Source organism: Periplaneta americana, chromosome 17 (genome assembly GCF_040183065.1).
Source record: "Periplaneta americana isolate PAMFEO1 chromosome 17, P.americana_PAMFEO1_priV1, whole genome shotgun sequence".
NCBI lineage: Eukaryota > Metazoa > Arthropoda > Insecta > Blattodea > Blattidae > Periplaneta > Periplaneta americana.
The window spans coordinates 128,556,292-128,581,463 of NC_091133.1; the positions used below are offsets into that span (position 1 = coordinate 128,556,292).

Sequence of the window (25,172 nt, forward strand, 5' to 3'; positions counted from 1 at the left end):
ACATGGTTCAATTATCCATGCCTTTAGGCATGCAGTCTGGGGAGAACACTGAAAGAATCAAGTTGAAAATGAATGTTCAATTAAGATGCATGCAGATTTTGAGTCTCACGGTGCACCGTAGCAATGTCGCTGAGATATGCATGGAAACACTCTTCAACCGACTTATTGTGGAACCTCCACTTTCTATACACGTACTCGGCTAGGTACGAACCCATCATCTTTTTATTCCTATTGCTGCTAGGCATACTTTCCTTAACACGTCTCCACAGTGTTCGTGTGGGCACCTGTTTCTGGATCTTTGAAATTTTCCAAATGGTTTACAGTCATGTGACTGTAGCCTTCGTCTCTCAAAGATTCGTATGCCTTCCAACAATCAGAATAAATTGTTGTTCCTGGAAGGACATTTTCCTTCAACACTCCCAACAGAGTGTCTCGAGTCCTGTCCTCCACTGTGGCAAGAAAGCATTCCTTGGTTTTGCAGTCGATGCCCCCAAACACCCACTGGCCCTCAACGCGCTTACCTCAGTTGTACTTTCTTTTCCCGAACTTAGACTCGTCGATGTGTCCGGGCTCTCCTATCTGAGTTTGTGGCAGCCTGAAAAGTACTTCCGCACATACCTCTCTGCAGAAGTTGCACCAGAATAACAGAAGTTTTTAAAATTTGGCCTATGAGGAGTACATGTGATAAATTTAGTTTAGGGACAAAATTACCAATGGAAATGAAATATCTACCCAAATAGATAAAAAAAATATATATACTTTTTCCATAAAGAACAAGAAATAACACATGTCACGAAGAGTTAAATTTTCAATAGTCGATGTTGCCAACTCTCCCATATTTCCCGGTATCTCCCTTTTTGGCAGTAATTTTCAATAGTCTTCCGGCTCCCGTATTTTTCTTCTCTTCGAACATTTTCCTCCCTTATTTTTTCGTAATGTAAAAGCTTTATTTCGAAGGGCTCTTGGTTTGCCTTTTCTAAGATGTCCATGTCCCGTGTTTTTGATCTCACTTATGTCTGGGTAGCTCAGATATCGCAGAAGCAAGTGAAATCAGTAATTGATGTAGGCATAAGTTGTACCACCGTCACCAAATTATAAAATGATAATAAGAGAGACACTCTTTCAGCTTTCCCAATAACGCCTCATTGGACAAAGCATAACACACAGAGTGAAAACAAAAACAGACCACAAAAGAGAAATGTGGGGAACGAACAAAAAAGGGAAATTAAGTACAGGAAGGATAATAGCATACACATAACAGGCCTAAACATAATAAACAAACAGATTAGACATTCAAACAAAAGTTAATCCTTTTTAGGAAACGAAGTACAGGTGGTATTTTAAAATGGCAAGTGATCCTCTGATAGCAACAAGGGAAACATCACGAATGAAGTCGTTGTTCAGCTGGAACTTCTTGTAGAAACTGACAAAGAGGCGAGGTATTGTGTCCCTAGCGCCAACCATTAGCCCAACTACTTCAATGGAGGTGAGGTGATATTTCTCCAAATAGAATGGAACTCTGGGCTCATAAATTCTGCATTTTTCTGCGTGGACGTCAGCGGGCTGTTGTTCCTGTGCCTCGAACCTGACTGTCGGGTCGATAATGCAGGCGGATGTAGAGCCTGGTGGAATGGCAAGCATGTCAATTCGCCGACAGGATCCCTCTTGAGAGATGCCATGGACTTCTTCGTGCACAGTGAGACCTTTCTTCCTCAAGGCTTCGGCAATCATGGACCTGATTCTGTGATGTCTAGAGTTCCGCAGTGTCTCGCTGAAAGGACAGGCACCCAAAATGTGGCCAAGAGTTTCAATCTCACTGACACAACGACGACAGTGGTTTCCGTCTCGGGACCTTCCTGGTATAGCACGCAGCGGACAAACATTAGTTGTCATTTTAAGAGCATATGATTAAGAAATGTGGGGATGTGATCAAAAAATGCAAGTAAAGTGAAATTGTAAAAGATCGAGAAGTATAGGGGAGAGAGAAAGTGTATAAGTAGATGTGTAGAATAAAATATAAGTATTTATAGGAAGTGAGAATAATGACAAAGGATTAGATGTAAGCGGAATAGTGAGAAAGTGAAAGTGAGCGCAAATAGGAATGAGTGAAATCAGTGAAAAATGGGTAAGAGAAGTGAACAAGTGTCAGCATAAAAAATAGTACTAACATTTGAACGATGGAACAGTAAATGAATGTAAGAGAAAGATAGAAGAAAAGGTCAAAGAACAAATAGAACAAATAATTCAATATGATAATTTATAGAGAATAATTGAAATTGAGATTTTAGTGAATAGTAGTTAGAGGAAAAAGGGGGTTTGAACGGAGTATATAATATTAGATATATTAGGATTAATGAACAAATAGAGAATAGCAAATGAAATGTAGGAGAAATACTGAAGGGGAGTTTGACCAAGTAACAAAAAAGGTACATAGTGTAATTGGGAGTATTTGTGTAGACGTGTACTGCAAATAATGTGTTATTGTAATAATATGTTAATGGTGGCACCGGATACAGAAATGTGAGGTACACCATTACATGTAAAGAAGTGCTGTGACGAAAGATATCATATCATATCATTTTAAGAGCTAGTCTCCATTCAATGCTAGTGAGACGATCAGGTTATCGGATCCATTTATTGGCGGGAGTGACCTCCTTATAGAGGATGACGCCTTTCCCTTTCTGATTTAAAGAGCACCAAGATTGAAATGCTCGCTCCCTGAGCTCTTGTCTCAATTTTTTCAGAATATGGCAAAATCAGCTGGCAGTTAGTTCTGTGCTGCACCTTTGGTCAGTTCAGATTACGAAGATGATGAAAGCAATTGTTTGCTATGGAGTATGAGCTCATACAATTTTAAAATTTGACAACAGGAAAACCCTCAACACTCTAGGTAACTATCCAGTAGTGAAAGAAGCCTTTATCAAGTACAATATAAGTTTGCAGGGAGTGCATGTTGTTTCTCAAAGGCTAAGACACTCTTTTTTCCAGTACAAGGCAGTGTTCCACGATAATCGTCAGTCATTTGTGATGAGGATGAATCTCATTGTGTACTGTAATTTTTCAGCAGTTGGAGAGACAGTATAATTTATACTGTCTAATACTACATACTGTTTATATTCACATAAAATAAAATAATTGAAACATTGTAATTAACTATTTTTCCTTTTTTTGTAATTCAGTTAATTATACAATAATGTAATGCTCTTTTGATAACCTAAGATTTCTTGCAGACCTTGGTCTTAGAATACCTGGTGTCTATAAAATACCCTGTGAGTGTAGGAAATGCTACATTGGTCAGATGGGATGCACCATTAAGGTACGGTCACACGTCACTACTTTTGCTGCGCAATTTTTGTACTGCAGCTGCAAAAGTTGCGTTGTGTTCACACGTAAGCCAAAAGTAGCGTGCTGCACGCTACTTTTCGTGCTGCGCAACCCGAGTGCAGCAAAAGTTGCAACTGGAGGTTGCGAGTCTGTTCACACACAAGGCGCTACTTTTGCAGCCGCAGCCATGCTGCAGGTTTCCATCTCCATGTTGACTTCTCAATATACATTTTGTGGTTATGTTCGCATTATTAATAAACTCATGCGAAAGCTTACTTATCTATTATTTGCTTTTATGTCGTAACTAGTATTCAGAAATTGGCATTATTTTTTACTATAAAACTTTTAAAAACGCCTATATACTTAAATGATAACCAACAGCATATTCACGTAATCAATGTTGGCAACCCTCCTGTTTGTAACTACGCTACAGAAAATTAAAAAAGTGAATTATATCGTCAGCAAATATGCTCAGACTGTGTTGTGCATTTAATAACTGTTACAAATAATTTATTTTCATCACATCTAACATTAAAATATCCAAAGAATAAAAGTATCATTGGCACATATGGGTGGCAACACTGGTCGCAACCGCAGCAAAAGTTTCAACAAAACCGATATCAGAAATGCTGCGGCTGCAACCCTGAGAACTCTGTTCACATGTCGCTACTTCTAAGCTGCATGCAGCATGAAAAAGTAGTGGGCAGCAGGTTCGGCAGCCGCTACTTTTCGGATTGCACCGTTGTTCACACGTCGCAGTTCGAGAGTTGCGCAGTTTTTTGTACTGCATCGCTGCAAAAGTAGCGACGTGTGACCGTACCTTTATGGAACTCTGCAAGGAACACCAACGCAGCATAAGACTACATTATCCCGATAAGTTGGCAATAGTGCAACACAGCCTGGAAACAGACCACAAGATAGATGTCATCAAGGAAGCCATCGAAATCTAACTAGATGGCAATAATTTCAACAGAGACAGGGGCCTACAGCTGAGTACAGTGTGGAAACCTGCCATCAGCATGCTTCGACCAACCAGAACACAGCAGGTAGACGGAACTATGGTTCCACGGCACTTCAGTCCCTGAAGAAGATGACAGAGCTAGTCACTGAAAGCTTAGAGGCAACAATCCAACTCACCTGGCTGAGAACCCGAGAGGATTAATTTCCCCCCTTTGGTCTCATTGAATGGTTTCTTCCGAGCTTTTTCCCCAGCCGTGGGACTGAAGCCGGATGGTCTATGGCGAGTCCTCGGCATCACTTCATTTCCCCCTTTGATTAGATTACCTGGTTGGGTTTTTCAGAGGTTTTCCCCAACCAAAAGGCAAATACCGTGTAATCTTTTGGCAAATCCTCGGACCTCACCTCATCATTGTAGAAAATTACTAAATTGTAAAACTGTAAAAATGGTAAAATATTGTAAAAATTGTGATTGTAATATTGTAAAATTTTGACTTGTTCCACATCTTAAAGCTTCATTGCTCATGCAAGATCTATGGAATATAATAAATGAATAAGATTTCTTCACCCTAATTTAGCACTAATTTTGTTCAACATTTTTCAGAAGAACTGTTGGCATCTTAAGACAGGTTTTACTGTAATATGAGAAAAATAAAGAACACTGTTTAAAAACTGTTTCAATAAATGTATTGTATGTTACACAAACCTTGTACACAAGACATTATCTTACAATTACCATCACAAGTTTGCACCATGGGTGCTACTGCAATCGAGCAAACATTCAAATCCATCCCACTCCTGTGTTGTACACATGATCATGTAGGACGAAACTCATATCAGAATTTAAATAAGGCAAGTCAATCAACTTGAGCATCACCTAATATGTAGTTAAAGTAAGTTTGCATCACATACTACAGATAAACACATGTGATCCTTCAGTAATTATATTTAAGCCATTTTTAAAAGTTTAAGAAAGATTGTAATGATTAACTTAAAAGAGAATATCGTTTTCAGGTGCACGTAGCCTAAAACTTATACCTGCCATATTTTACAATAATTCATTGACCTGATTTTATTTACAGAGAAGAATATTGCATTGATTTGGCTTGCTAAATTACAAACAATATTCTAAACATTAATCAATTCAAATTTGTACTCAAGATTTAAATAATTATCACAAACTCCGCAATAGAATCTAGATGTCAGTCATAGAAAATACTTTTATGTCGCATTCAACCATCTCCTGAAATGAGATTTGCCTGCTTTCCACAAGCTATACTAGCATGTTACCTCGGCCATTTAAGAGAGAGTGATACCTGAAAAAGTTCTAACTCTTTATGGGTATTTCCCAGACTAATTCACCGGTACATTATATTTGTTCATTGCAACCACTCACTGTAGCTCAAAGGGTTAAAATAGTCTCCCTCTTTTATCTTAAAATCTAATTTCATAATATACAAAAGAGAGATGATATAACATCATTAAGTAAATCAAAACAACAGTCGTGGTATTAATCAATGAGCATAGAGGAGAGCTAGAAATAATGGAAGTTGACATGATTTGCAACTGAATTAAATGCTTTCCTGTCATGAGATATTCAAATTGATATTAGGTAGGTACTAGGTAAAAAGCAAGGATTAACTATATCAAACAAGAAGGAACTGAATAAATTAAGTATTATAGTATTCGTACTTTGGAAGACCTTATTTAGATCAACCTCACTGCCTGAACGTGGTATTATTCCCCCCCTCCCAACCCCCAATCTCCTACTTTTTTTTAACTAAAACTTCTTTAATATAATCTAATAATATTTTATTTAGAGTTCAGTCTAATTGACATATCACAGTTTAAAGTCAATAACACTTACAAATGTATTCTAAATAGTAATTTTATAATTTTCATTTGAATAAATTTTCCATTTGATTACATTAATAACAGTTGCTCACTTAATAAATAATATATTACAGAATGATTCCACCATTGAATGGGGTGACAAATCATTGAGACCAATGCTCCCACTACAAACACTCGACTAATGGAAGTGTATTGGCTTATAGAATAACTCTTCTCGGGTTCTCAGCCAGGTGAGTTGGAGATTAGCTTCCAAGCTTTTGACGGCTAGCTCTGCCATCTTCTTCAGGGACGAAGCTGTCGGCAGAGCTAGCCGTCGAAAGCTTGGACGCTAATCTCCAACTCACCTGGCTGAGAACCCGAGAAGAGTTATTCTATATCAAATGCCGGGAAAGCCTCAAGTCATACATTGTATTGGCTTATTATGAAGTTTAAGAGGAATCATATGGGTTTTCATCATGTTGTTTTAATGATCACAATTTTATAATTTGAAATATAAGATCAATACAACATTTTAGTAGCAATTTTATCATATATAATTTTAATACCTGTACTCATTAAATTTCAGATTATTATTTATCATAGAGTTAACCATGTAAATAGTTGTTTATTAATATATACAAGATTGTAAATTTCAATTATCTGGTACAAATTCCACAGCAAAGATATAGTAAAAATTGTATAAGATATTGTGAGTCAAATGCCTGATGATGCCCAAGAGCGAAAACGTTTGCAATTCAATTTTATAATATGCAATCATTATTTGCATTTGTAAGTGTTATTGATTTTAAAGTGTGATATGTCAATTAGACTGAACTCTAAATAAAATATTATTAGATTATATTACATTATATTGACTATTGGAATATTTCGATCATCATGCTTTCTAAGATAAAACTTCTTTACCAATTCATTAAACTATCGTACGAACTATTCCATCATTTTCAAAGTTAGCAGACTTTAGCTTCTCAGAACGTAAGGGCAACAACGTAAGTCAAATCTATAGTAAAAATTATTCTTGCTGCTGAGAAACAAAATCAACTTAATCAGCAGAAGGTTGTCACTATAGAATAACTTGAAACAAAGCTTGGAATCATAATTACCATAATTTAGGCTTTGAAAAAAGTGGATGTTTGTTATTCCAATAACTTTCCACCAATGATAAACTTATTAGCTTGGAGTTTAACGTTGCCATAGTTTCATTCAGTTCGGAGCTGGAAGATCTACGTCCTTATTGGAAAGCACTTTAATACATCATGTAACAGCTGACTACCAGGTAGCAGTGCACGCTGATAAACTAGAACAAAACATCTGCAGCACGATTTTATAATAATTTGAAGTGCTACACGTATCCTTCCCCCTTACTGCAAAGTTCTCTTCCTTATCTGATCAAGCACTTTATCATTTCATTTAAATTAGCTCTTATTCAACAATTGACCATGATATAAAAAGTGTTCAAAGCATTGTGCTCATTACTACAGCGTTGTTACTATTTTGGGATATTAATCTGTCCTCCATTTTGCAAAGCAACATCGTTCTCACTATGGACGGTCCCAATAATCTCAAATGCTGCATTCAATGCTTCGTATGACCTATAAACAAATCTATCACAAACTAATATGCATTATAGGAATGGAAGACTTATCATCATGTCGGTCATGTCAGAGTGTCCTGCAAAGGACACAATGCGTCATTTTTCAGACAACCGAAAGCTCCAAACATGGAGTCTTAATTGTCTTTTGAGTGTGTTTTTCCTTTTTAAGGAATTTAACAGAAGCTACCTTTTTAATGAAACTAATTTATAGGAACCAAAACATTTCTGTCATGGACAGCTAACACCTTCGGTTTGGTCCACTGAACATTTTTAGTTAAGGCAAATACCTCAGATGATATGAGGACCCATAATTTCACAAAGTACATAGTTTAGTGTCGAGTATTTAAGACAACATAACATATTAAAAATAAGTAACTCTGTAAATCAAACATACTGTATCAAATGTTTGAACTGTCAATCAGGTTTGGTGTTCATTATTGTGCTGTGTGTCCACCGTTCAACCACCGCAAACTAGTTTAAGCAAACGCTTTGCTTGCATGTCTCAAGGTTGCAGTTTCCTCTCAACTAAATTATTTTACAAGTCTTGTCGCAACCGGAAGCAAAACATTCAAGTTCATGAAAAGTGTTTCTTTCAAACGGTTACACAACCTGCGAGTTGTTGAAGAGACCCATTCCATTGGCTCGCCCTTCTGCATCTCCTGCCTCGATCTGTTCCTTGAGCAGCTCCAGTTCCCGTATGCCCGACACAGTTACCTCATATTTATGAGTAACAAGTGAACGATAAAAGTGAACGGCAAACGCCAAGAAGATTATGAGTACAGGGATGAGAACAATACAGGCGGACCACGCCGCGTAAGTTGAGAAGTCATAAAACTTCACCCAACAAAGAATTGCAATTTCACATAAAAAGAGAAGCAACCCCAGTAGTGTTGAAAATGCCCACGCAGTCTCGATGTACCAATGCAGACGCTCGTGTGGCGATTCGTGCACCAGACTGATGGAATGGAGATTGCAGACGGCGTCGATGTTGGGCAAGATGCAGGTGCTGATCATGAGGGCCAGCATGTGTACGGCCACCAGCAATGTGGTGCAGATCGCAAACGCTATCAGCATCTCCTGAGGCACCTTGGATCTGTCACTCAGCTGCACTTCCACCATTGCCACCTGAAATTGTAATAACCTTTCATCAATTCAACTGAAAAACAGTAGAGGGGAGCTTTGATTATTATCTACAAAACAACTATGACACTTATAAAAAATGTTGTTGTTTTATAATGCCAGGCATTTGACAATAAAGTCATTTGGCCTCTTGCACTCCAATATTTTTCAAAGATATTGTCATGGTAAGCCACTGATGCACACATTTTGAGATATTCTGAATCCATTTCTTGATTTGAGTTGCATAATGGACAGTTAGAAGACTGATATATTTCATATTGGAGTGAAAATGGTAAGTTGTAGCCGATTTAAGTGAACACCATATTTTAACGTTTTGGTGGGTACTTCATTCACACACAACCCCCAGAATGTCTGGAGGACCACACCTGCTGTTGGTCGACGGGTCCATTGGACCTAGTTGGAAGATGTTGTTGATCACCAGCTTTCCCTCCTTAAGACACTGGAGGACGATTTTAGTGCCATAGCAGGTCAGCACTAGGAACAGAAAAGTAGGAAGGGTCGGAAGGCCGGAGGGCAAAAGACCTTTGCGGAGGCCGAGACGTAGATGGGAAGATAATATTAAAATGGATTTGAGGGAGGTAGGATATGATGATAGAGACTGGATTAATCTTGCTCAGGATAGGGACCAATGGCGGGCTTATGTGAGGGCGGCAATGAACCTTCGGGTTCCTTAAAACCAGTAAGTAAGTAAGGAAGGATAGGAAGGAAAGTGAAATGAACCCCTAGGCCTTGAATGCTTCCGGTTGAAGAAAGTAAGAGTTCAGTCAGAGGACTGGATAGGAAAGGGTAAAGAGGGACTTAGGTATTGAATAGAGAAAAATTATACCAAATTCGGCCAATAACTCATCAAGCTGACCAGTGCTAATTGATGAGTAGCCCCTCCCTTTAGTTCACTTGTAAAATTATGCTTACTAACAGCTGCACCACGGGAAGGTAGGGATGGGACATTGGGTATTTGTCCAGGTTGGTTTCTTAAAGCCTTCAATGGGAAGGATTAATGGCTCTCCCCCCTGTATTCGACAAATACCGTTTTGGAGCCACTTCTACTTATAAAAAATATATCAAATCATTTAAACCCAAGTTACAGTGAAATTATTGATATGAAGTAGATAGTCAAATTTTAGGAGAACAGAACTGTTTTCTGCACTTTTCACATTGTGGTGTGTTAAAGAGTTCTAACAAATATCAGTGTAGAATAACTCTTCTCGGGTTCTCAGCCAGGTGAGTTGGAGATTAGCTTCCAAGCTTTCGACGGCTAGCTCTGCCATCTTCTTCAGGGACGAAGTAATGTGGGACCACGTCTAGCCGGTGTATATGCAAAAGTAGGGCTTCCCGCTGCGGGCCAATCAGGAGCTAGTTCCTAGTCCCGACCGCCAGGCGCATTCTGGTTGGTGGACACGTCAGCCAATCAGGAGCCACTTGCTGAGACCAGTTAAGGACGACCTTGGTCTCAGGACACCTGGTGTCTACAGAATACCTTGTGAGTGTGGGAACTGCTACATCGGGCAGACGGGACGAACTATTATGGAACGCTGCAAGGAACACCAACGCAGCATAAGACTATATTATCCTGATAAGTCTGCAGTAGCCCAACACAGCCTAGAAACTGGCCACAAGATAGATTTCAGCGCCACCACCATCTTGGACAAGACATCAGGTTACTGGGACTTAGTTATCAAGGAAGCCATCGAAATCCAGCTAGATGGCAATAATTTCAACAGAGACGGGGGTCTACAGCTGAGTACAGCATGGAAACCTGCCATCAATACGCTTAGACCACCAGCACACGGCAGACAGTCGGGACCAGCAAGTGGCTCCTGATTGGCTGAAGTGTCCACCAACCAGAATGCGCCTGGCGGTCGGGACTAGGAACTAGCTCCTGATTGGCCCGCAGCGGGAAGCCCTACTTTTGCATATATACCGGCTAGACGTGGTCCCACATCACTTCGTCCCTGAAGAAGATGGCAGAGCTAGCCGTCGAAAGCTTGGAAGCTAATCTCCAACTCACCTGGCTGAGAACCCAAGAAGAGTTATTCTACATCAAACGCCGGGAAAGCCTCAAGTCATATAAATATCAGTGTGGCGAAAATTAAATTGAACAAGGCAATGAAACATATTTTGATATGAAAGATTCTTTTTCATAAATAAGAGGGCCACTAGAAAAGTTATGAGGCATAACAATCTGGCAACAGCCTAACAATGAGCCATTTAGCACTATTCCTTCCTGTCTAAACCTAGTCGTACAAACACGGAATAAAGTCTAATTAAAATTACAGAGTGTTCGACCTTGTTCTCTTCTTCATCATCTCTCGTGTTGGGTATGAAACACTTTCACTGGTTTATGGTCACTATTGACTGATTCTGTCGCGCACTTTGTATATACAACCAGCTAAATAAAATTAAAATTTCACTGAGCTGTTGCAAAAAAAAAAAAATATATATATATATATATATATATATATATATATATATATATAAAACATTTTTTGCATTAAGAACCACTAGAAATAATTTTTGTATTTATGTTGAAGATGGAAATAATCCTAATTTTTTTACGATGAAAGAGTAATGGAACGGAGAAAAATTCTCTCCGGCACCGGGATTTGAACCCGGGTTTTCAGCTATATGTGCAGATGCTTTATCCACTAAGCCACACCGGATACCCATCTCGGTGTCGGACAGAATCTTCTCAGTTTAAGTTCCAACTCTTGGGTTCCCTCTAGTGGCCGCCCTCTGCACTACGTCATAGATGTCTATGAACAAAGGACTGAAGTCCACACATGTGCTGAGGTGCACTTGTTATGAGTGACTAGTTGACCGGGATCCGCATATCATATATATTATTTTAATGTACCGAAGTACATATGATATTTCCATGCAGATATTCTGTGTCATCATACGATGAAAGAGTAATGGAACGGAGAAAAATTCTCTCCGGCACTGGGATTTGAACCCGGGTTTTCAGCTCTATGTGCTGATGCTTTAACCACTAAGCCACACCAGATACCATCTCAGTGTCGGACAGAATCGTCTCAGTTTAAGTTCCAACTCTTGGGTTCCCTCTATGGCCGCCTTCTGCACTATGTCATAGTCAATTGTGTAAAATGCCATCACATTGATAGTGTATATTAATTTGAGCCTTCTTGGTACAATACTTTCTGAGAAAAGTGCACAAATGTCACAGAAATAAGAATATGCAGAAAAAGGCTGTGAAAGTTTCCATATCTTACAAAGTTAAATTCCTCAACTTTGAGTACAATTTCCTCAGAAGTTATAAAAGATACAAATGTAGAAAAAAAATAGGGCACATGTAATATACCTTTATGTGTACAACCAGCTAAATAAATTTAAAATTCCACAGAACAGTTGGCAAAAAAAAAAAAAAAAAAAAATTCATTGACAACATTTTTTGCATTAAGAATTACTACAAATTATATTTTTACTAGTGGCTTGTGCAGCAAATGCTGCAAACTAAGTTCATTAGACGTTCAAATAAACATTTTTCAGATTTATTTTCAATCAAGAATACCAGACATTCTGAAAGTTATTTGCTTCCATAATAATGAAAGATACTCTCTCTCGAGCCAATACTGAAGAGAACCACACATATAAATATCTACAACACACCGCCATTAAATATATGAAAAAGACCCAACCCCACTTGATTAATAACTATAAAAATATTTGATTTTTAATAATATTGTTATCTTTAAGTTTTATAGCTTTCAGTAACATATACTATATATAGGCCTACTATATAGCCGCCAATCAGTAAATATAGAAACCAAAATCTAATTTAAATTATTCTCTACATCTACTTATATAACCCCAAAACGTTTCACTTTCATATCATCAATATAGTATTAATATGTATAATTAATGAAAAATAGTCACATCATGGCACTAACTACAATAATATTTCATTTCTAATGGTAATAATGTCATCAAACCACCTCAAGTTTTGTAGTTTTTAATATCCAATACACAGCTGTACCCAGAAAATTACACACCACAGAATCGAACCTGTAAATTATTTTTAGTAAGTTAAGTTTTTAATAACCAATTTAATTTGAGCTCTAAATATGTCAGCATTCTTGCAGATCATGGCCTTCGTGTAATATTGTTTACTGTAGTGTGTGTTTTGTTTTATTCTGAAATGCAATTAGCTAGTTCTCAAAACTGACGAGAGATGGATTTTGGAAAATAGGAAAATTATGTTGAAAAATTGACATTTCACTGAAAACTACTATTTTTCTGAAAAACTTTGAGTTCCAAGCTTCAAAATGTGGGGTAATTTATTAAAATCCGTTCAGCCGTTTTCCTGTAATTTCCATTACCAGTTCAAGTTATATATATGTATATATATATATATATATATATATATATATATAGATTTTTTTCTGAAGATTGGGCTAAGTACTTACTTACTTACTGGCTTTTAAGAAACCCGGAGGTTCATTGCTGCCCTCACATAAGCCTGCCATTGGTCCCTATCCTGAGCAAGATTAATCCAGTCTCTATCCCACCTCCCTCAGATCCATTTTAATATTATCTTCCCACCTACGTCTCGGCCTCCCCAAAGGTCTTTTTCCCTCCGGCCTCCCAACTAACACTCTATATGCATTTCTGGAGATTCGCCCATACGTGCTACATGTCCTGCCCATCTCAAACGTCTGGATTTAATGTTCCTAATTATGTCAGGTGAAGGATACAATGCGTGCAGCTCTGCATTGTGTAACTTTCTCCATTCTCCTGTAACTTCATCCCTCTTAGCCCCAAATATTTTCCTAAGAACCTTATTCTCAAACACCCTTAATCTCTGTTCCTCTCTCAAAGTGAGAGTCCAAGTTTCACAACCATACAGAACAATCGGTAATATACTGTAACTGTTTTATAAATTCTAACTTTCAGATTTTTGACAGCAGACTAGATGACAAAAGTTTCTCAACCGAATAATAACACGCATTTTCCATATTTATTCTGCATTTAATTTCCTCTCGAGTGTCATTTATATTTGTTACTGTTGCTCCAAGATATTTGAATTTTTTCACCTCTTCGAAGTATAAATCTCCAACTTTTATAGTTCCATTTCGTACAATATTCTGATCACGAGACATAATCATATACTTAGTCTTTTCGGGATTTCCTTCCAACCCTATCTCTTTACTTGCTTCCAGCAAAATTCCCATGTTTTCCCTAATCGTTTGTGGATTTTCTGCTAACATATTCACGTCATCCACATAGACAAGAAGCTGATGTAACCCGTTCAATTCCAAATCCTTTCCTAATGGCATATTCTAGAGTGAAGTTAAAAAGTAAAGATGATGGTGCATCTCCCTGCTTTAGCCCGCAGTGAATTGGAAAAGCATCAGATAGAAACTGACCTATACGGACTCTGCTATAAGTTTCACTAAGACACATTTTAATTAATCGAACTAGTTTCTTGAGAATACCAAATTCAATAATATTATATAAAACTTCTCTCTTAACCAAGTCATACGCCTTTTTGAAATTTATGAATAACTAATGTACTGTACCCTTATACTCCCATTTTTTCTCCAATAATTAAGAATTACTACAAATTATATATATGTATTTTTTCTGAAGATAGGAGTAAAAGAAGAAATAAAATCATATTATCATTTTACACATATAAACTACCAAAAACGAGAAAAAAACATTTTTTTTTGTAAAAATTAGATGCCATCAACGTGGGCTGGGATCGAACCCGCAACCTCAGGCACAAAGGCCAGCACTCCACATACTGTGCCACCCAGGCCGACGTAATTACCTATATGTAAATGCCAAGAGTTTTTTACCATAGCAAAACCTGAAAGGAGAGCAGAAGTCTTGCTAGACGCCTTCAGCTTGGCTCTGCTGAGTTGCAGCTTCCTCCAGGAAAGGTAGCCAGGAGTGTGGAGGCCATCACCTGACTGCGACATTCTTTCCTACAAGGTTTCAACATCAAATGAGAAAGATACTTGGGCCTCCAGATCGTAACAACAATGCACTACCCACTACCAACACTACAGCGCTACTTCAACAGCATTAGCACCTACCAGACACTAAATCTGGCCTTCCAAAGATGGCCTCCAATCAGATGGATAGACACTGTACCCCTCTTGAGTGAGCGTTTGGTTATGACAATTACGGAATGTAGGTTTTAGTGATGTTGCACAAGTCTAGCAAATGAACAAAACAAATGGCTAAGGAAGAAAAGTTTACCCATATACAATTAATTGAAAATACATACCAGAAAATTAAATAAAATGTTAATAAATAAATGTAAAGCATTTGAAATAGGCTATACTGTTTAATAACATACATGCGTAAGACAATGAAAAAAAAGGGAAACTTATTTAAGAATGCATGTCCCCAATAAAGAATGACTGAAAAAGAAATTTCTCGATTTTTTACGTAGCAATGACATTAATATATTTTACTATACTCAGTAGATATGGAAATAAAACTAACCTGTGTAAGTCTTCTATTCCAATAGCAATCGTTGCCAGTGAACTGTGTGCCACATCCAGTAGCACAGGTTGTTCGATGTCCTGAACTATTTGACCACTCGGACATGGGAAATCAAATTTTCCAACCTACTACAACACCAAACAAACTCTGAAATCCTGCAAAAAAGAAATGAACTTATTAACAACAAATACAAAAACTCACTATTAATTATAGAATCAAGGTTCGCAGGTTTAAGGGTACACAGAAGTGAAATTTTGTAATTTTTGAACAAAAATTACAATTTTTCATCACTGAAAAATTGCTTAAGGTCTAAAATAGTCTTCCACCAATTTTCATACCCATTGAGCTGTGCAATCACCTGTTAAAAGTCAGAAGGAACTGAATGTGTTTACTTTCATATATATAGTTCCAAACTTTTAAACTCATTTTTCTCGGCTTGAGTTTTTTTTTTGCAACTTATATTTCCTTCCCACAAATGTTTTATATGCATGATTTTTTTTGTGAGCCTGGATGTTCAGGCATTTATAACAATTAAAATAGGCAGGCAAAAAAAGGCATAATATATTTTAGGAATAAATTTAAATTACATCAACATAACTCTCATTTTTTTTATTTCGTAGGTGACACATGTTGACTTATAATTCCCCCCACAAACCTTACATAACAAAACTGTTCCATCAGTTGAAAACACATAGGCACCAAATTCATTAACGTAAGCATGAAGTTTACTTTTCAATGGTTTACTGAATTTAGGCATTCTAGCTAACCGATCTTATACCTTTTATCACCCAACAATAACTGACTGTTCCTCACTCATTCTTTCTCCTACAATAATAAACACGTGTAGCACAAAATTGTAGCAGTATGATTTGAAAATATGAAAGTAAACAATTGAAAATTCTACGTGACAACTTCCATGAGAACGGGTTTAATATTTAAAATTATAAAGCTGAGTGTTGGTATCGTGAAGACATGACATTATACAGTATTTGTAACTGTGGATTGTCTATCATTCATATTTACATCAACAGTATTAAAACACGATTATTAACAGATTAAGCACGTAAATAAATTACTTTTATATACTATTGTTAGTAAAGTTAGTCATTGTTTCATCCTATATTTAAATTTCACACACATTACATTACAACTAATTAGAAAATTGAAAATAAACAAGAAATATTGCTTTAAAATGACAAAAAAAAAAAAAAGAATTTATTATTGAATTAGTAAGAAATACCTTAAAAAAAGGCAAAATAAAAATTGGCCCTATTACTTTTGATTTACCCCAAATCACATTTATATCTATGAAAATAATGATTTAAGTAAAAAAAAAGGCATTTTGCCAAACATCTGGGCTCTATTAATAACATTTGCTATCAAGACTTACGACAGATCTCATATATTATATTTTTGTTTGGCAGTTTTTATACCTACTCGATTGTATTGAATATTTTTTCCTTACTTTTTGGCTATATGGAAAAGAAACCTTGACAGCAAGTTTTATTTCTGAGCGTCTGATAGGTGTGTAAGTTAGATAAAATTTCAGACAATTTTCAAATCTGTCGGAAGAGTATCGAATTTTCAAAATACCATTTAAGTTTACAAAAATGTTAACAATTTATACATTTCTTAACCAAATTTGATGAAACTTTGTACAAAAACTAGTTATATTCGTTTAACTATATAAATTTTCAAGGCTGTAGTTTGAATTGTTTATAAAATTAAAACTTCACCTTAGTATATCCGTAAGTCCGGACTGAAGGCAAAAGTTTTAATTTTGGCATTCTTCAGAAAGATGCTCAGACTTCTGTTGTGAAAGTATAAACCACAACACGAAAAGATACCCTAAATGGGATGGCAAATGATGAAGTTAATTCTTCTCCAGATCAAACCACATTTCTGTTAGCATTAATATCATCCGCACAATTATTTTTCACGTTTAAGTGTAACGAATTAGTCACTGTTAGTACTAGTGAAGTCTTGGCAGAAATATCACTATCAGGATATTTTAATTCTGTCCATTGCTATATAGAGAAGCCAAAATGTTTCTAATGGTAATTTCATTAAAACATTTCAATGGTGAAACTTTGGTATCTCTCCACAATACACAACTCCTCGGCCTCATATCACTTAAATAATCTCCTCAACTAACCCACTAACCTTGTCACAAACCTCGGCTTAATGTCACTTAGCTATCCCCTCATTTAACCCATCTGACACATAAAGAAAACTTAAATGAGACGTGAGTCCCGTCGTGTATGATGTGGAGCTTTATCGAAGATTTTTTCAACAACATATTAAAAAAGGACCAGGGAAAATCACCTAATTTAACAACATTCTGTTCCAACATTACAAAACTAGTTTTATCGTAAAAATACAAAACGTTTTCACCTCTGGGGACAACACGTCGTTTTCACTAAGTAACTATAACTTTCTTTTTATAAAATGCATTTTACTATCTGATATTATAATTACTAATTAACACAACTAAAATGCGATCACTGATTATGCATTCGAAATGTTATCATTACTTTGTTACTCAACCTTATCAAATAATACAGACCTAGGTACACACAGACACAATTAACCTACATTGAAGAATCTTATTTTTTGTTGCTACATTTCAAAGAGCTTTCATTTCTATGCATAAGAAAATATTAATTAATGTCATTAAAGTCAGGATTTCGACTGACCTTAATCTTGACACAATGTCAACAAACAAACGCGACAAATACTTTCAAATGTCACTTTTTCTCTTACGAATGATACAAAATCCAAATCCACTGCATCTGCATTGCTATTGTGCAAGAAAAATACAATCACAAAGACACGACCGTCTCTAGAATAAAATCTAATCTACCAAGAAAATGAAATATTCAGAAAAGAGCAATACCTCAAATTACAATACAACGTCACTTATTCTTCCGCCTGTCGCGTAATTTTCACGTTGTTTTCACAGAGAAAAACAATATCGACCACCTGCCATTATTTTTGTTTCGCATCTGATCCTGATCACGGCCAATTTCACGGCCTACTTGAACACATACAGACAAGTATGAAATGCTTTTTTTTTTTTTTTTTTTTGTGGACTAAAGTTGTTACAGTACAGTATACTTGAGTATATTTTGCATATAATAATGAAATGCTTGTTCACTCAATTTCATTATTAAACGTATGTTTACGTATAGCAATATTTCTATGTGACAAGCTGTTTTCATGCAGCATTCGTGACCGTAGATGATTATGAAAGGTCACTCTATTACTGCCACGCCAATGCTTCAATAGTGGAAGCGCGGGAAGTTTCAGTGCTTATCAAAGTGCTCTCCGAGACGAAATAGGCTTGTTTCGTCCTCTCTGCTCACAACCACGCATCAAACTATTATAAAACATTACGTGTCGTACAGGTTCACTTTGAAAAATAAGGAACTGATACAAATATAGTGAACAACTACCACAGAAGACCCCTGCTGCCCATCACAGTACCTGCAACTTTTTTATTTCCTGCTCACCTTCATTAAAACAATACATTAGACCAGACGTCTCCAAAACCTTACTCGCGAGTAAGCCCCTGAACGGAACTGAAGCCAGTACGTAATGAGCGCGTTCCGCCTCACCCATCCCCATCTGTACTGTACTCAATGTTTATGCGCAAACGAAGAGCAGTGGCGGACTGCCATTATCATTGGGTTGGTCGGCGTGTTCCACCGTTTCACAATGTCTTCTAATCATGGACGTACTACATTCAAGGATGAAAGGGAAGAGAAATATTTTATGTTAGTGGGGAGTATGTGAAATGCTTAATTTGTTCGAAAATTCTTAAGGGAGTGTTAAAATTCAACGTGCGACGACAATACTCGACTCTTCACAAAGAATATCATACAATTACAGGCATGTTGGACATGTGAAAAGAATTTATTTTGGGACTATCTGTATAACTGTTGGTTATACATAATAATCAGTGTATTACAATACGTTTGCACTCAGTTCCGCATGACATACTTATAGTTTTTTGTTTAATTTTAGGTGAAATGCTTAGGCCTACAAATATTTTTATAAATATTAAACAAGAAAATACTAAAACAAATCATACACGTGTTCTCAGTCTTAAACAAAAAAAGCTTCTTGCTAGCTATGTTCTAGCTTGGAATATTGGAAAATCAATGAAGCCCTTTACAGAAGCATCATTTGTAAAGTCGTGCATATAGAACGCTACTAAAATACCGTGTCCAGAACAAAGTCAAAATTTAAGAAAATTAAATTGTTTCCAATTACAGTTCAGAGAAGGAATTTCAAGATTGTAAATGTAATTGAATCTGAAGTCGAAACCACAATTAACCAGTTTGTAGCTTACTCACTTGCATTGGACGAAAGCTCAGATAGAAATGACAAAGCTCACCTAGACATTTTCATTCGAGGAGTTAATGAACATTTTACTTTGTCTCAATGTCTTCTAGATGTAATTACAAAACATAACTGGAGAAGATCTTTTCCAGGCACTGAAAGGCACCATAGAACAGAAGAGGTTGAATTTGCAATGGCTTGTGTCAATAGAAGCAGAAGGGGCTCCAGCTTCATAGTAGGCTATGTGAAAATAATATACAAACGTATGATATTTCTTATTCTTTTGATGTTATTATTTGTAAACCTAAGCAGACCGTTGCCGCGATCCCCCACTGACCGCTCCCATCTGTTGAGGCACGTGTGTCTTCCCCTTCTCTAGTCCTACAGCACACTGTGTTCGGCGGGCAGCATCGAGAGCACGAATGACGATACGCTTTTTGGAGACCTCTGCATTAGACCTTCGTCTATGTTTTTGAGTGCTTTATTAATACACAAAATTGAAGCCATGAATTCCAAAACAGGACAAGTCCAGATATTGCCTCTATATGAGTTATGGGTATCAATGGAATCGTCTTGGCATAAGCTTTCAAATGACTAAGAAGACTAAGATTAAGCAAGATTCAAAATGGACTTTCATATGGCATTCAGAACAGCACAAAAATTCTTATTTTCAAACATGTTTCTCGAATGATGATAAAACATAAAAAAGGCATGAATAAACGTCCTGACTCTCAACGCAGATACTTGTAGCACAGTCTACTATATACAGTCACGAAATTTGAGTTTTGAGGGTGCTAGAAACAATAGACTGTGACGGTACTATTTTGCATTGCCCTTAATGAGGCGATATTAGCGATTCTTGTGGTGAGCAACTATCTAATGTTTGCATATTTACTACGTATTGAGCTTCGCGACTGTATATACTAGACTGTGCTTGTAGTGAGCGTGGCTGACTTCCAGAACAACACAAGTATACATACCTCCACTCGCTCTCGCTGAGCGGAGCTGCTTCCGCGTCAGCTGTTACATTGTATTCCCGCGAAAAATGTTTCTTTTTGGGATAATTTTATTAAAAGTGTGTATATTTTCACTGATGCATGTACCTACAGCTCAAAACTGAAACAACACTGTTGTCAAATATCTACATCACTTAGTGGAAAGTGGACGTTTTCAATACATGATACATGTTTTTCGGTGGGTTATTTTACGACGCTGTATCAAAATATCAGGTTATTTAGCGTCTGAATGAAATCAAGGTGATAATGCCGGTGAAATGAGTCCGATAGTTGCCCAGCATTTGCTCATATTGGGTTGAGGGGAAAACCCTGGAAAAATCCTTCAAAGCAGCCTTGAGATAACGTTCAGTAAGGCCAAGAAGAGGTGGATGAAACCGAAACGTCTCAAGTCTAAGGCAACTGAAATGACAATACTGAAGTGGAAATAATGGACGGAAATGAGAGAATAGTGAGAATAGCCCTCAGCAACCCCGGCTTTATCCATCACAAATACGACTCCGCAATCACCGGAATTTGAACCTGGGTCTGCAGTCTTCGTCTTACCTTAGGATAAAAGATGCACCGGTACGTGTCATTTGATGATTTACATACTGGAAGCAACAAATGCTGGAAATTTTGTACACATACAGAAGTTACCAAAGAAACTGATACATGCAACCCACGAAATGGAATCCCCTAAAATCTAAATAGTACACAAATCATGTGCATTATCGCTTCAGATTAAGTAACTGCAAATCATCTTAAAAATAACGTTCTTATGTAAACAAATGCTAGATATGTTCCGATTCATGACAGCAAAGCAATGTTTCACTACTCCACTTTACATTCAATCTATTCTAATTTTAGATTCTAAAGTAACCTTGTCGACACTACAACTTTGCTTGCATAAACGTTTACATCTGCAAGCAATAAACCTGTCGGACACGGCACTCCAATCGTAAGGCGATATGCACTCTTCCGTTAAAAATAAGGCACAATAAATGTAAGCCTAGAAATTACGATACATTCCTTATAACGTTGTTCAGTAAGAGCACAGAAAATACCAGGATCATCCAGATGAGTTAGAAAGCCTGTCGCTAATATTCAATGGCGAAGCTCTTAAGACATGTTTGAGGCTTAGTCTACTCAAAAAATGTATATCTAACAGTATAAATATCGTAACACTTGGTTTCACTCCGATCCTTCCATATACCTATTAAATTCACTGTTGGCAGTCATTCCAGCATGGAAAGCTCAGTGCGGGAGGCTTGCGGCAGAAGCCTCGTAGCAAGGCGCGACGACCTGGCTCACAGGCAGCAGCACTCGCAAGCTGGAGGGGAGGCCGGGGAGGAGGGGTATCGATTCGCTACGACTAAGTAGCAGGAAGCGGTGCTAACCTCAACAGCAATAGAATACGCCGCGCTATATTGGTGTTCTGTAAATGTACTGTATTGTTGAGTGTTTAATCAAAAATTCATGCGTGTGTTACATAGGTACTAATTTTGTGTAAAATGACTCATATTGAGGTCATTGTTCGCAGATTTAAAAGAGAAACCGTTTTCAACAAAACAAATGAGCTTACAAAGATAGGAGATCGACACTACATTTGAATATTATTAGAACAGCGAATGGAGGAAGACAAAAAGAAAATTTCAATTTTCAGGTATAAGAAATATCCTTTCCTAACAGGGTACTCTGAGATAAATATGTTATATTGTTATACCTCTATTCTATTGGGGGCGGGGGAATGAAATAAAAAAAATAGGGGTTTCGGGGGTGTGGGTATGGGGCGCGAGAAAAATAGTATAAGAGGGGACGTTGCATTTTCTACCTACCTATTGGGGCTGCTTGATAAACGACTCTTTATGTATATGTTGCTACCCAAGCTTAAAATTCCCAAGTACGACTGTACATGAATGGTACCTTTATTATTTGTACGGTTAACAGACTGTGGCTATTGCGAATACTCACCCTTATTAAAAATTAATATGAAAATTCGAATCAGTTTGGGACGATACAATCAACAATGAACAAAAGTGACTTCCGATTTTAAAGAATGGTCTGAAAACCTATGAGAAATATGTTACGAACATGTAAAAGGAAATAACATGTAGCCTAATTTCGCCCTTTCGGTTTTCGTGGTAGTCCAAAGGACGACTCGACAACTAGACAATTTTATTACTCGCGGATTGTCCCTCTCATGTAGTCTAAATTGCGATAAGTCGCGCAATTTGGCAACCCTGGGTAGAGCATCCAATGACAAGCCAGCGCACAGTGCTGACAATATTCACCATAGACATTTCCCTCCATAGTCTTCCAACATGACATAGTTCCGCTAGAGATATGAATTCTATGCTCGGATACTGGTTTCCTTCATTATGGTGCAACATATATTACATGCAATAAAGACGACAAAAATATAATGAAGATTCATGTAATTAAAAATCAGTATTTTCTGTGGATCAAAAGTACAATAAAGTTTCGTGTAAATTAAGTCGAGAATTTTTCCTTGACAAAAAGTACAAGAGGCGAGGACTGTGACAAAGTTAGATTGGCTTAGATGAGGGGATATTTAAATGAAGTTTTAATCAAGTTAAATAGGTTTAATATAATTATACACTTGAAAAATATAATGAATATTCATGTAAATAAAGAGTATTATCATTATTATTATTATTATTATTATTATTATTATTATTATTATTATTATTATTATTATTACCTGTTGATTGTATCGACTAGGTAATTCTCTCTCGGTTCCATTTAATAGTTTATGCGGTGTTCCTCAAGGGTCTACATTGGGACCTCTCTTATTTTTATTATTTATAAATGATATAAGTAAAAGAATAAGTTCTAGCTGCCTTTTATTTGCGGATGATCTCAAAATCTTTCGCAAAATTAATAGTTTGGTCGATTGTCAAATTCTTCAAAATGACATTAATTCAATTTCACAATGGTCTGTTGAAAATGGAATGAAAATTAGTCAATCCAAAACTTCTGTTATTTCCTTTTCACGGAAAACTATCTCCCTAAAATTTAACTATTCTCTCAGTAATGTCGTAATTACTAGGACAGATTGTATTAGAGATCTTGGTGTCCTACTTGATTCAAAATTATATTTCCATGATCATGTGCAATATATTTATACCCATTCGTTAAGAATGCTTGGTCTAATTAGGTCTATAACTTATTCTTTTTCCACTCCTATGTGTTTATTAATTTTATACTATACGTTGGTTAGATCCAAGCTTGAATATGCATCTGTTGTATGGAACTCCATTACTTCCACTGACTCGGCTAAATTGGAGAATATTCAAAGAAAATTTATTTCCTTGTGTTCTTATAGATTTTTACCAAATTCCGATTATAACTATGAGATTAAATGCAATTATTACAATTGCGGTTGTTTATTCACCAGACGTCAGGATCTTGATTATTTATTTTTTTGCAAAGTCATTAAGGGTGATATTGATTGTGAATCTTTCATAAGCAATATCAGTCTTCGTATTCCTGCTAATGGTTTAAGATTTCATAAATTGTTTTATAATAAGAATCCTAAATCTCTCTCTCCGGTCTGCAGATGCATTAAATATGCTAATTTGCATGGATTCAACTTGGATCCATTTAATGTGTAGTATATCTTTGAGTTTTTAACTCACTGATCTATTTTAATAATTATTTGTCCATTTTATTTCTTGCATTTGGTCAATTGATTAATGTAGACTATTCCATTATTTCAATTATCTCATTGTACTAATTTTATAATTTTATAATCATTATTTGATCATTGATTTATGTAAACCATTATATTGTTTGTATTTCATCTCATTGCCATTTTCTATCATTCATTCTCATCATCATTTGTTGTTTTGTTCTGTTTTGTATCGTGCAAAACTGTAATTGTCCTTGTGCTGTTGTTTTTGCACGTTAATATTCTAAATAAATAAATAAATAAATAAATAAATAAATAAATAAATAAATAAATAAATAAATAAATAAATAAATAAATAAATAAATAAATAAATAAATAAATAAATAAATAAATAATTATTATTCGCGAAACATTCTTATTCAAATCACTTGAATTATCGATTAGATGACAAGTCTTGCATTGTTGATAGCACACCTATGATGGTTTATTATTATTATTATTATTATTATTATTATTATTATTATTATTATTATTATTATTATTATTATTATTAGCGAAACACTCTTATTCAAATCACTCGAATTATCGATTAGATGACAAGTCTTGTATTGCTGATAGTACGCCTATGATGGTTTATTATTATTATTATTATTATTATTATTATTATTATTATTATTATTCGCGAAACACACTTATTCAAATCACTCGAATTATCGATTAGATGACAAGTCTTGTATTGCTGATAGTACGCCTATGATGGTTTATTATTATTATTATTATTATTATTATTATTATTATTCGCGAAACACACTTATTCAAATCACTCGAATTATCGATTAGA

At 36.1% G+C, this 25,172-nt stretch overlaps 1 protein-coding gene across 3 annotated transcripts in view; it reads right to left on the reverse strand.

Moving 5' to 3' along the window:
• Window positions 1-4,945: 4,945 nt before the first annotated feature.
• Window positions 4,946-25,172, reverse strand: part of Orai (calcium release-activated calcium channel protein orai) — a 143,131-nt gene continuing 122,904 nt past the window's right edge. The window contains exons 1-4 of one of the 3 annotated variants that reach the window (XM_069815622.1): window positions 18,237-18,389; window positions 15,341-15,495; window positions 14,686-14,814; window positions 4,946-8,851 (exon numbers count right to left, since the gene is read on the reverse strand). In XM_069815622.1, coding sequence (XP_069671723.1) covers window positions 8,327-8,851; window positions 14,686-14,814; window positions 15,341-15,445 — 759 coding nt within the window. In that variant the 5' untranslated portion in view covers window positions 15,446-15,495; window positions 18,237-18,389 and the 3' untranslated portion in view covers window positions 4,946-8,326. Of the gene's footprint in view, window positions 8,852-14,685; window positions 14,815-14,925; window positions 15,049-15,340; window positions 15,496-18,236; window positions 18,390-25,172 lie in introns of those variants that run through there. The other 2 variants (XM_069815623.1, XM_069815621.1) reach the window with 2 other exon arrangements.